Source organism: Augochlora pura, chromosome 2 (genome assembly GCF_028453695.1).
Source record: "Augochlora pura isolate Apur16 chromosome 2, APUR_v2.2.1, whole genome shotgun sequence".
NCBI lineage: Eukaryota > Metazoa > Arthropoda > Insecta > Hymenoptera > Halictidae > Augochlora > Augochlora pura.
The window spans coordinates 17,681,154-17,693,564 of NC_135773.1; the positions used below are offsets into that span (position 1 = coordinate 17,681,154).

Consider the following 12,411-nt stretch of genomic DNA (forward strand, 5'->3'; position numbering starts at 1 on the left):
TACAAGGGGAAATGACGGGAGCATTTGGCTGAAAATAAAATGCTAGTAATTTTCCAAATAAAATTTTAAAAGGATATGTTTCTATAGTATTAACTATGCGGAGTCGCAGTATGTAAAATTAATTATCCTGCTTCTGATTTTGAGTGTCCAAAATAACTTTTTGTAGAGAAGTTATTAGATTGCAAAATCTGTACACAACTTTCTACGATATCGCGTACACAAATCATAGCAAAAATTTTCAGAACTAGTTTGATTTTGACATTAATTAATTGTATTATAGTTGCATATATTGACACGTGATGAGTGTTAGATATGAAAATATTTGAAAACTGGACCAAATGCTTTGATTTTTTTTAAGTGTCAAAGGAACTAGTTTATGATACAATGTGTATAGCACTCTTTTTTAATTTTTTTATTACTTGGAATGACAAAAAGGAGATAAAAAGAACTCCCGTTTCTTAATTTTTCTATCTAAAGCAGGATTGAGAATTTAAGAAACGCGTTTTGTACAATAGTTTGCGGTAGCTAATATACATACTGAAAATTTATGTACTAATTTGCATACTGGACGATGCAAAAATTACTTGTTTTTGGTAAAAAAAAAGCCGTATAATTCAACCGATTCCTAATCGGCCTTGCACACTTTAGAGCCACAATTGGCTCTAAATAGAGCAACTTTGTCCACAATTATTCCATCGTAACCGTGTTTCGCCGTCATGCTTGCTCACTTCACCGCCAATAATTTCACCAAATAAGTGTCTACTTAAAATCACTTAATAACACTACTTCAACAATAATCTAAATATCAATAACTGAACTATTTATTACATATGCACGCTATGTGCTGGTCAGTTTCGTGTTAGGTTTGGAATAAGCACAGTACTCTTTCCTTAATATAACTACACCGATAACATAAACATCAAGAAATTAATTATGTATTACATATGTACATGACACGTATGTAGATTTGTGTTAGATCAGGATTAGAATTACACGAAATTAGGCGTCAGCGAAACACGATGTCGGTGAAATGATCGTCTACAAAATAATCGTCGACACTGTGCCGGAAACTCGGCTAAATAACGTGAAACAGACAGGTACATTTTCGCATAAAATTTTTCATTGCAAATGTGTTTTTTTTGCGCAGTTTTAATCCAAGACGAGTCTGGACCTTCGGAATTGAAAGCCAGGATCTCCCGCCTTTCTTCAGAAAGTTGCAAAGATTCATCAAGCGTCGCACCCCCGAATACCGGCCAACCTGATACCGATCCGTGTAAGCGTGCTTACCCGAAGGTTCGGTGACGTATCCATGGCGCAAGCAACCGAACAATACGCCTCCTACGTTGCGAAACGAAGACGAACGCTTTCGTTTCCGCCGGACGGTACGCGACGCGTCCACGCGGAAACGGACGCGACTAGGATGATCTTAACCCTCATTTTAATCCGTGGAAATTGTGTCCGTAAACACGCCGATTGTTCGCTGGTAGGAACGGCCGCGTTTACGTCACGCCGCCCATTCTGAAAAGTAATCTACACCGTATTGTCGGCCCCGTGGAAAAAGAGGAGGCTGTTGCCGCGCCCGTCCATCCACGAGGACTTAGAGCGCCGGCTCCTCTCGCTCTTTAGCACTGGCTTAGTTCGATTCAGAGCCGCACAGCTTGATCTGTCACGGGCATTGAGGATCGCGGTCGGATGATCACGCGTAAGCACGTTATTCGTAGCGGCTTTTCAGCCGCGCGGTATCGTTGCCTCTTATAGGGGTTGGCTGTTGCTTCGAACGGCACGCCGTACCTCGCCTCGTCTTTCCATGGGGAGGGGGTTGCTACAAGTTCTACCACCGTCGCTACTCAGATTATCTTTCCGTTAATACGGATCGAGAGTACAGGCTCCGACACCGGCTACCTGGTGACCAAGAAACAGTTTCGAAACAGTTACCTGGCTCGAAACCCCGCCTCGACGCGACAATGGCTGAAATTTGTCGAAAATGGTGATCGCGGCTGAGCCTCTTCCTCTGGAGTACTCTTTGTCGGGGACTGAAGATCTTCGGGAATCAAACTACGCGGACACCAGGTTTGTAAACGTTAGACAATTTCGTAGATCATTGTGACTAGGTTTTGTATAAATAATCATTTATATTTTGTTTGCTTTTTAATCAAATAGCTCATTGCAATATGTTCGCGAACATCAGATTTGAATGCGTTATCAAATTTGGTAGATCATTATCACGAGGTTATAACAATATCAGAGTTTTTATTACTGTACCAACTGACTTGAATTATTTCTAGTTTATAGAATGACTAGTCTACTGGGTAATGAATACAATACTTTTCTAATTTTAGTATTGGGATGACAAAAGAAATGTCTTTTAACTTCTTCGTTTGAGCCGTTAACAACAATTTTAACACTGCGTTCTATAAAACTCGTTGACCTATATGCATGCCGAAAATTTTATCGAAATCGGGTAACATAGATTTGAATTACAAGCGATAAAAGATTTTAAAAACCTGCAGATTTATAACAATTACTGGTCGCAAGTGTCAAAAATGGAACAGAACGGCACCTCCACGGTCTTTATTTATTTGTAACTCATATCAATGTCATCTGATTTCCATAAAATTTAGCACATGCATGTAAATTATCGAGATCTATAATATTTACATAGGTACATACAAATGTACGTACCAATGTTTTCCTTGGAAGAATAGACACTTTTTTTTACATACATACTGTATAAATTCATAATGTTAGCATAAACTTCTTCGTCTGAGTTTTTCTTATTAACATTTCATGTATCATTTTATCTAAGTCTATAACGCAAAGTCAAGTTGTAAAGACTGAAAGATTTCATAAACTAAAGATTTCTGACAGTTATTGGTCAAATGTGTAAACAATTTCGATGAAAATTTTAACGTGCATATATTACTGAGATATTCGTTGAAGGGTCAGAGATGAACAAAGTAAAAGCGAGAGTTTTTCTATTTTCTTTTCTCATACAAAATAGTATTTTAGCCATTGGCTGGTCTCCACATCAGCTAAAAAAATTCAGGTCTTTTGGTCGAGTTAAAGGAAAAATTATTTAGGTTTTTAAAAGCGTTCGACCACTATTGCGTCTCGCTGTAAATTCCGCGGCACTTGTAGATCGGAAATTGCTTAGTTTCAAAGCTATGATCTTTGACCAGAATAGCCACGTAAACGAAACACTACGTATCGACGCGATAAAGACGCGAAACAACGCGGACAGGGCGTGTAAAAAGCGTGCCAGATATCCACGAGTAGCATCCTCGGCCTGCGAGGCTGTTGCGGATCGCAGCTGTGTGCATTGGATCCAGGCTACCTAATTTTCGAGAGGGCGGACGGGGGGTCAGAAACCACCTGGAATCCTGGGGATCAGGGGAGTGAGACCATTCGGATGCGCCGAGCCGTACAACGAGCCGCCACGGAATAAGGGATGTTCTTGTACCCTGTCCTCGTCCCTCCGACCTTCGAACGCCGCACCGCGATGTTTCACGTTCCAGCCTCTGGACTATACCACTTTTTATAGTGCGGTGTAGACGATTATACGTACATAGTACATATAACTAATGCCAACTCTCCTCCGGTAGTCACCCCTAGCACGAAGGGTACCGGCGAGACTTAAACACCAGTATACTTACCGCATGTTGCTATAATGAGTCGAGAGTTGGATAGAGAGACGGAGAAAGAGGAGCTTGAAGGGGCCCGACGAAGGGAACCGTGCGCCCCCATCCGGTATCCTCTTTTCATCGAACGCCGCAAAAGGCAGCCGATGCCTTGAAAGAAAGATTAAAGTGCCGCGATCCTCGGTAGTTTGTTTATCGGCCGCTTTTTCATCCACGGTTCCTCGCGCTTTCTTCCTCCTTCCACTCTTCGGCGCGCGCATCACCGCCCGCTACTGAAAGGCCGCCGAACTCTTTGAGGAAGCGCACCGTCGCACAGTAGCCCGGGAAGCGGTAATTTGTGCCCAAAATTATTTTAGCGTTATTGCAAGCTTTAATATGATACTGTAGTAGGTTATTGAAATCGTCTCGGCATCAGCTATAACGCTACGAAGTCAAAGATATGTGTAAATATTTATTTGACTTTAATTCAATTTCGATTGTAAAGTTAATATTCGATTTTAGAATTAACGTTAATTATTTATAACGAGAATTTTGTTTTTGAAGTTTTACGTATTGTATTTTTAGAAAAATTAATACTTATGGATTTTTGTTGGAAACATTTTATTATGAGATCGTTGAACGCTTTAGTAGTGCAAACATCACATCTTAAAATCCACGTAGGCTTCACAATATTAAATTTGTCTATATTCGATAAATTGTCAAATAATAGAAATCTTGTATAAGCATACACGTTTCATTTCATACGTATCAAATTAACACAATCATACCAAATGCAAATATTGTATGTTGATACACATTCCTTCATTTTGAAAGTCCGCTGTCTACGACTGTTAATCAATTTTGTATAAATTTTCCCAAAGTTGAAGTTATTAAAAATTAACATTTCCCTTTCATGAGTTAAAAAATTCTAATGAAATGCATACAAATTTCAAATGTTATTGTTGACATGTATAAAAAATTGCGCTTTACAGTTGATATTCTACGGGAGACAATAAAAATCAGTTAGTTTCAATTTGAAGATTTTCTCTTCATAACGTTATACGGTAATTAAAGTTATCTGAAATAATTAATATTTTGAATTCTTAAGATTCAATAGATTCTTGTTTCGAAGGAAAACAAAATTTATTTAACCTCTTGCCGCGTACTTTAACGAATCAGACTCGTGATGGAGATTTCTAGTAATAAGGTGTTAATGCTCAACTGTTCCTTTAAGTTGGAATAAAATTTTATTCTCTTTTGTTAAAGGGTGTTCACTTATATTAAAAATTATGTTTACAAACATGAGTTTATTAACTTATAATAAGTTATAAGATTTTATGCACTTTTCTTAAAATTATCTTATTGGAATGCCAAACAACGAAGGCGGTAGAAGAATTTAATTTATTTAAAATGACTGAAAAATCCTGAAACCCTTTGCACAGGAGTGGTGCCTCTGAGGCGCCAATGAAAATTGTTACATCATTTCCAAAATAATTCTGACATTATTAAAGACCCTTCTATTTAAAAGACTATTAAAAGCGTAACAGTTTTACAAGGTTCAATCTCATATGCATAAATTGTACTAAGTCATATAAAATGTTAATACAGCTGGTCAAAATAGCTATTTTGGATCTAGGCTTAAAATGGCTTCGGGTGCAAAGGATTAAACATTTGTAACAAGAGAATAAAATTTGATTCCTACTTAAAGGAACAGTTGAGCATTCATTTTTAACAGCTTATTGTTAGAAATCTCCATTACGAATCTGACTCGTTAAAGTACGTGGCAAGAGATTAAAGTCCATAAATCACTATCACGCTTAGCTCGTATAAAACCAATCTTCGAATGGCAGAAGTTGGCAACCTTTTTCACGCAGAATTAAAAACCTAACGGCAAAACATGAAAATTTTAGTAGTCAATTTACTACTTTCTAGCTTTTCACTCAATGCCCAAGAATGTTTATAAACAATTCGAGAGCATTTGATTGAAAAAATCATAGCAGGATAAAAAACGTGACTACTGCCGAATAAAAAAAGGATTGGAGAACTGCGAAAGGGATTGCAGAAGATAGTTTATTATATTTTGATACGTGTGCACACGTGCTCGACGGTCGAACTGCCTATGAAAGAAAAAAGGAGTGAGAAAGGGATTTTTCGGAAACATGCGTATGTACATGTTTTATTTACAAAAGGGATTCGATTACACCCGACTAGTCTGGACAAACGGTACGTCGGTGTAATTATTATCGATATTGCGTTTTCTATCTCGCGACCGGTCCGCTCCGCTTCGCAAAATGTATTCCTCTGGCGAGCATACCAACGTTGTACAAGGGTTCAATCGCGGTTTGGCGAGGGGTTGGAAAATCGGACGGTGGGACGCGGCTGGGGGATGTTTCGAAGCAGGGCGGACCATTGAAGGGAAAACATGGTGGCCACTGGTTGCGGCATTCATCAGAGGCGGTACTCTGCGTACCTTTTAAGAATCTCCTCTCTCCTCTCTTCTCGTCTCCGCTTTTTTTTATTTTGTTCCGACGTTCACGTGTGCATCGGCACACGGACACGCCGGCGGGGCCGGGGATTGTGAGAAAAAACTTTCCATTGAAAATATTCGCAATAAAGGGACCGCCTTCGTCGGCTCCTTTCACCTAATGTTCCACGGTGCCCCGGGGAAAAATCGTCGGCATGTATTTACACCTACTTTCGGCTACTTGGAAACGCATTATCGCACTCTTTTTCCAGGACGCAGTGTCTACGCGGTCTCCTGAAAAGTTTCACGGTTTACCAGATACATTCGAGTTCCATTGTGGGATGCTTTCGTGGGTAAAAAGAGGCGGTTACTTTGCGAGGCTGTATTGTGGTTCATGTTGTCCGATGTTTTCGATTTTTTCGCACTATCGGAGCCATACTGGCTTAATATCGTCGAAACTAAAATCACAATTTCAACTACGCTCGAAATCTATGAAACTTGGGGTATGTATTCTTTAAGATCCATTTTAAATTATGTTAAAAAAGAATCTCGGGGAACCTCGATGGCGTGGATAAGTGCCTGTACCCTCGTGTCACTGAATTTTGTTTATATTTTGAAATTGTTTAATGTCGCTCAATCATGACACTTTATACAGAAGGATTCGGTCAAAATTAATTACACAAAGTTGGAAAGGATTTTGTCATATGAATTCGTGTAATTATTGCTATCATTATTAATCCTCACGAAAAATATGTTTTTGGAAATACTCACTAAGTTGTATTATATTTGTATTGAAAATGTTGCTAAGACCAAACCACGTTGAACGTTTCTCCAAATTCTTAAATTATTGTGTATTTCCAGCAGCGATTGTTGCAGCTAACATGTTTTTATAAGAATAGAAAAGAATATTACTTCCACCTATTACAACTCTTTCCTTTTTTATCTCTTGAAATGATTCAAGACGTGTTATCTTTTTAATTTCAAAAGTTTTCGTTATTTTCATATATTCAAATTTTCTGTCGCCATTGAATTTCTGAGCAACTAACTCTGTTTTACATTAAACCCGATTATAGAAGAAAGTGATAAGATAATTCGTCGACAAGTAAGAAAAATCTCTGGTTTTTAGTAGACAAATGAGAAATACCGCATATACAAATTTCTTCAGATGTATTAACAAATGGGGATAACGAATTATATTTACAAGATCTTTATACACGATTGTTCATCCCCATAAAATGAAGTCGGTCTATAAGTTGCAACAAACAATACACATACGTAAGAACGTAAAACACATACTATAAGAAAGCAAAGTACATACTATACATATCATTAAAAAAATTATAAGTATAATGAAGATATAAAACGTCATCGATTGTAAATAAATAACGTTAAAAATTTCAAACTTCTTGAAATATATTGTTACACAGTAGATGTATAAAAATAGTAATAGAAAGTAAACAAAATTGTTTTTATAACTTTTTTATTTAACTTTATAAATCGTCCGAATATTTATGTGGCATGAAAATTCTGTACTTTTATATATTTTCTTTTATGTCGATAACGCTTTATATTAACCCTTTTCACTCGAGTGGTGACTCTGAGGCACCACTAAAACTATGCTGTTACGTTGCAAAATAATTTTTCGTAACGATAAGGTTTAGATTGAAAACATTATCAAGTAGTAAAACCGCTGGTAGGAGTCACAAGAATAAATTTTGTATGCATAAAAATTTATTTTGTTAAATAGAATGGAAATACCAGGAACCAGAAAAATTATTTCATATTTACAGTTAAAATGGCTCCGAGTGCAAAGGGTTAAATCGGAAGTTTGTGGTATTTGAACACTGATATACTCTATTTTAATATTTAAAGGATTTTTCCTTTCAATGTATATATGTATAATATATGGCGTATAAGTCAAAGTTATACCAGTGTCCGAATACTTTCGGGAGTGCTATAGCTACATGGCTGTTAGCAAAGATATCAGAGTTCATGGTTGTTCGTACAGGATTTAAGAATCCTTAAGTCATAGTGAGCACAATAAAGCAGATATGAACCATCCTCGATAGCTAAATAACAGCAGCAAAGAAATAAGTTTCCGTGAAAGCTGCTTACTGGAATTCCATGGATTTGTCGTTGATAGTACATATTTCGACGGGACGTGAGAGGTATCGGTAACAGTAACGCGGTCGTGAAGTGCGTGTTCGAGCGCGTCCACGAAGATAAAGGTGCGCGACGGAACAGATAAACGCGAACAAGAGGAGTAAAAATCACGGGTAGATGACTTTTAATTACGGAACAGAGGGGAGACGCGTTCGCCGCGGCGAAAGAAAGAGAGAAACCCGGTGGGGTGCGGCACGGATCAGAAGCATGACGGATGTTTTCAATTACATTTACATCACTCCCTATCCAACGGTGTCTGATTACACCGAGATGTCGGGAGCCCCGTTCCGCCGCAAAATGCACTTGCCGTTTTGATGCTCGCCCTGTTCCCGTTCCTGGTACCCACGACCCGCGACCCGCGACCCGACCTCGGCCTCACCTAACGACGAATGTCCTCCTCCTCTTACGGTGCACGCGTCGATCTATCGATTCTCTTTTGGAAACACGCCTTTTCGTAATTCGATACGATTTTTTCACTCTACCGAGAAATCAGTCGAGCTTCGGCCGTGGATCATCTTTGTGGTTAACCCTCGACTGGCCAAGTGAAGTAAAACAGGATTTGGGAACGGCTCTGAAATTTCAAGATTATATGTTGGCTTTTTAATGATTGAATTAACCCTTCTGTCTATAATGTCGTGTCATACTTGTTATTCGTGTCTTTTCAATCAAAATTAAATTTAATTTGTCTACGATTAATTTTTAAACATATAATTAAAGGTTGCCATATAATAAATCTAGATTTTTTATCCGACGTAGAATTATATTAGTAACAAACAAATTCTAATCTATGTAGCTGTGCAATAAGTCGTAGTGCAAAGGGTTAAATGAGTGTAATCTTACAGAGTTAAGAAAGGTTTATTTGATACTTTCTATAATACACAGTGGAATCTTTATAAATAGGTATGTAATAACATGTAATTTGTTTAAGAACACATTAGATATATTAACAATAAATGGTGAAACAAATAAGCATGAAAAACAGACAGATATAAAGAACAAAACATAAAAATACTTTGAAAAGTTTTCTAAGGCGAATAAAAATATGATTAACAAATCTGCAGTTCGTAAATTGTTTCATCGATATTAACTTAGTCAATTCTCAAGAAGAACACAATTCCATATTAAGGTACTGTTCTTTATTTTCTGGTTTTTCTCTATTTTTTTTTATAAATCATAGAATTGTGGTGGTGCGGAATATTATCTAGTTGTGTTGCTTGTAAAGATCATCATACGATTTGAAAAACTCGGGGAAATTCATAATAATGACCTTAACAATCGACTTGTTTCATACATAATTTCCGTACTACGTATTTCTTCGTCAATTAATCATTACCGTAAAAATCTGTTCTAGTAAAAATCTGTTCTTTAATAAAAATTATTAAAGATTGAGGATGTTTCTTTTGGAGATTCAGAAAATATTGAGAAATTATTGAGATGAGAGTGTTTATTTCCAACGGATTTCACGGTTGATAATGTACATTATTATTTTTACAAAGTAGAAATCCTGTCGAGGCTTGTTTACTTCTGTACAATTTATGCGATGGTTTAATACGACATAAATTGTTATTCCCGCGTAATTTTAATTTATAATTTTATTTAGATCTTTATATAAGTGAAATTATGTCACATAAGTGAACGAAGAAAATTAATAAATAAAAAGAACTTGTGCTTTTTTAACACGTTCTCTTTTCCTTCAAATTTCGTAACCAATCAAATATTTTCCAATCGTAGTGCGCCATGTATGTACTACGGTGGACCAGGTACAGAGTGCACATGGGAGAGGTTATAAACGTAATGTCCTTTCACCCTTCCCATTACTATACCTTTTTCGAAAACACATCTCGAAAACTCCGATACAAATCCTTTATGCGCGACGGCATGCAAGCATAACAAAATCTACGTTTTAATAGACATTTGCTAATCGAATCTGGTTCGATGCTTTGGATCAAGTTTTATCCGAGATTATAAGTTTCCGAAATTTATTTATCGACAGCAAAATTACACTGCAGATCTTCATGCAAAATAAAATGTTTATGCACAATTCTGTGGTTGCAATGTTTTACGTTTCCTTTAATTTATACGTACATACAGGCTGGACCATGCAATCTGTGCACTTACGCACATGCGTTGCATGGAAAAATGTTGTATACAAAAGTTGCATGACTTAAAGGGATACATTATGTAATGTATTTGTTTTTTTTATAAGTGGAAGAGCTACGAAGATCTTAAGATCGATTTTGTTTTTTTTAAATAGAATACTATATTTCTTATGTATATCTTGTGTATATTGCCTTCATCTTGAATAGTGTAACTATATCCGTATAGGATATAGGAACTGAATATTAAACATCGATCCAATTGCATTTTTTTAGAAATCTTATATAAAGTCTCCATTCGTTACGCTGATATACATTCGTAAATCATATATTTTACAGACTAATTGAAGCATACACCTGATATTTTTTTAATTGCGATATGAGAAGTTTTCCCATAGAAGAATTTGCACGAAAAAGAAAATACAGAAAAATTGATGTCTTATGCTGATAATTTTAGTTGTTTTAAATGAACGTATCCACATATCTTCATGATTCTAATGTTTTACTGTTTCGAAATACATAATGATGTTCTATCTAAACTCAACGAATATAAAACACTACGAAATAATTTTAATATTTGTACTTTGACTCCTTCATATGCTATGAACATATTCTATGAACAAGGGACATTTTCAAACTGCATAGTCTTTATTAAATTTGAAAATGTGTTTAATTTTCCATACCTTAACAAACATTTCTACCACGATGGAATCAAATGACACATGTAGATGAAAATGTTTGTGCATTAAGGGGATTAAAATAATCTATGATTTCGCCGACTACTTCACAACAATATACAGAAGTTATTGCACAGTGTACACAAATTACTTAAAAACCGCTTCTTCCATAGAAACATGTTTCAAGCAAAAGTTATAGGGTCTGAAATAATGCAACACTAATATAATTAATATTTTTTTATATTTCCTTTTTCCGAGATTTGGCGATCACTTTAATCTTTTTAATCATAATAGCCTTATCGAGTTATTCATTAATTTACGTTCAACGAATAATATGCTTAAATGCAAATATAGAAAATAAATGAAGCAATATATGAATAAAAATCAGTATAAAATAAGAAAGAATATAAGAAAGAAATGAATTATATTAACATAGGCGCCGTTCCGGTCTCTACAATTCTTGTTCGAAACATTTTTCTATAGAAGAAACGGTTTTTGAGTAATTCAGATCTTGGTGGGCCACCCTGTATACCGTAAGAACTTGCGCGGGCCATGAAACTGAGAATAATCCGAAAATTACAAGAATTTACTGTTTTGAATATAATCTCTGACGTCATTCCGCTGAAAGGGACCATCATGCTATCTCTGTATCATTTCGCAGACTATATATTCCACGTTCGTAACCAGATGCGCTTTTTCGTGTGCCCGAGCCGGTTTGTAATCGCGTTTTTCAATAAATGCGTTTCGTTCCCGGTTCCGTTATATCCGTGGGATCGTGAATGCTCGGAACCTGGAAATGGGCAATCTATTGTTTACGCGGATAATCTTATTAATGGTACGTTAATCTCTGTGTCCCGCCCCTCTCTGCGTTCAAACAGCCACGTTGCAGTTCGTTAACTTAATGGTTATTATTAGGATGAAACACAACTCGTAAACGCTCCCTGCGCAATCCGGATAAGCCGAGAGGCAATAAAGAGAGAATTGTAAATGCCTCGGTTGAAAATGTTGCCAACAATACAGCGACCTCCGGAACGGTACCATTCACGTTAATCGTTCAAATAATACCGGTGAATATGAAATTCGTCTAGTGGGAAACATTGATACCTGTCGCGTTTTATTTGCTGCAACGGCACCGCGCGATGCAGAAATATCTTTCGACTTTAGTTTCGCTGTATGCATAATACGCGGCTTCGGTTTAATAGAACCTAGCATTCTGATGTCAAGAATATCATTACCTAAAGGCAAATTGCCTGAGAGTATTGTTTGCAAATAGGGAAACGCGTGTACTTTATTTAGATTCCGACTGGTTAATAACCGAACATTCTACAGACGATATTAGCAATTGGTTACTATTTTTATACACCATTTATTCAGTAACTCTTAACAACAGACAC

At 36.6% G+C, this 12,411-nt stretch overlaps 1 protein-coding gene across 1 annotated transcript in view; it reads left to right on the plus strand.

The window, feature by feature from the left end:
- Positions 1-1,030: 1,030 nt before the first annotated feature.
- The window catches only part of Toy (paired box 6 protein twin of eyeless), an 87,666-nt gene continuing 76,285 nt past the window's right edge, over positions 1,031-12,411 (plus strand). Inside the window, exons 1-2 of the mRNA XM_078196031.1 lie at positions 1,031-1,097; positions 1,148-1,293. Coding sequence (XP_078052157.1) covers positions 1,031-1,097; positions 1,148-1,293 — 213 coding nt within the window. The remainder of the gene's footprint in view (positions 1,098-1,147; positions 1,294-12,411) is intronic.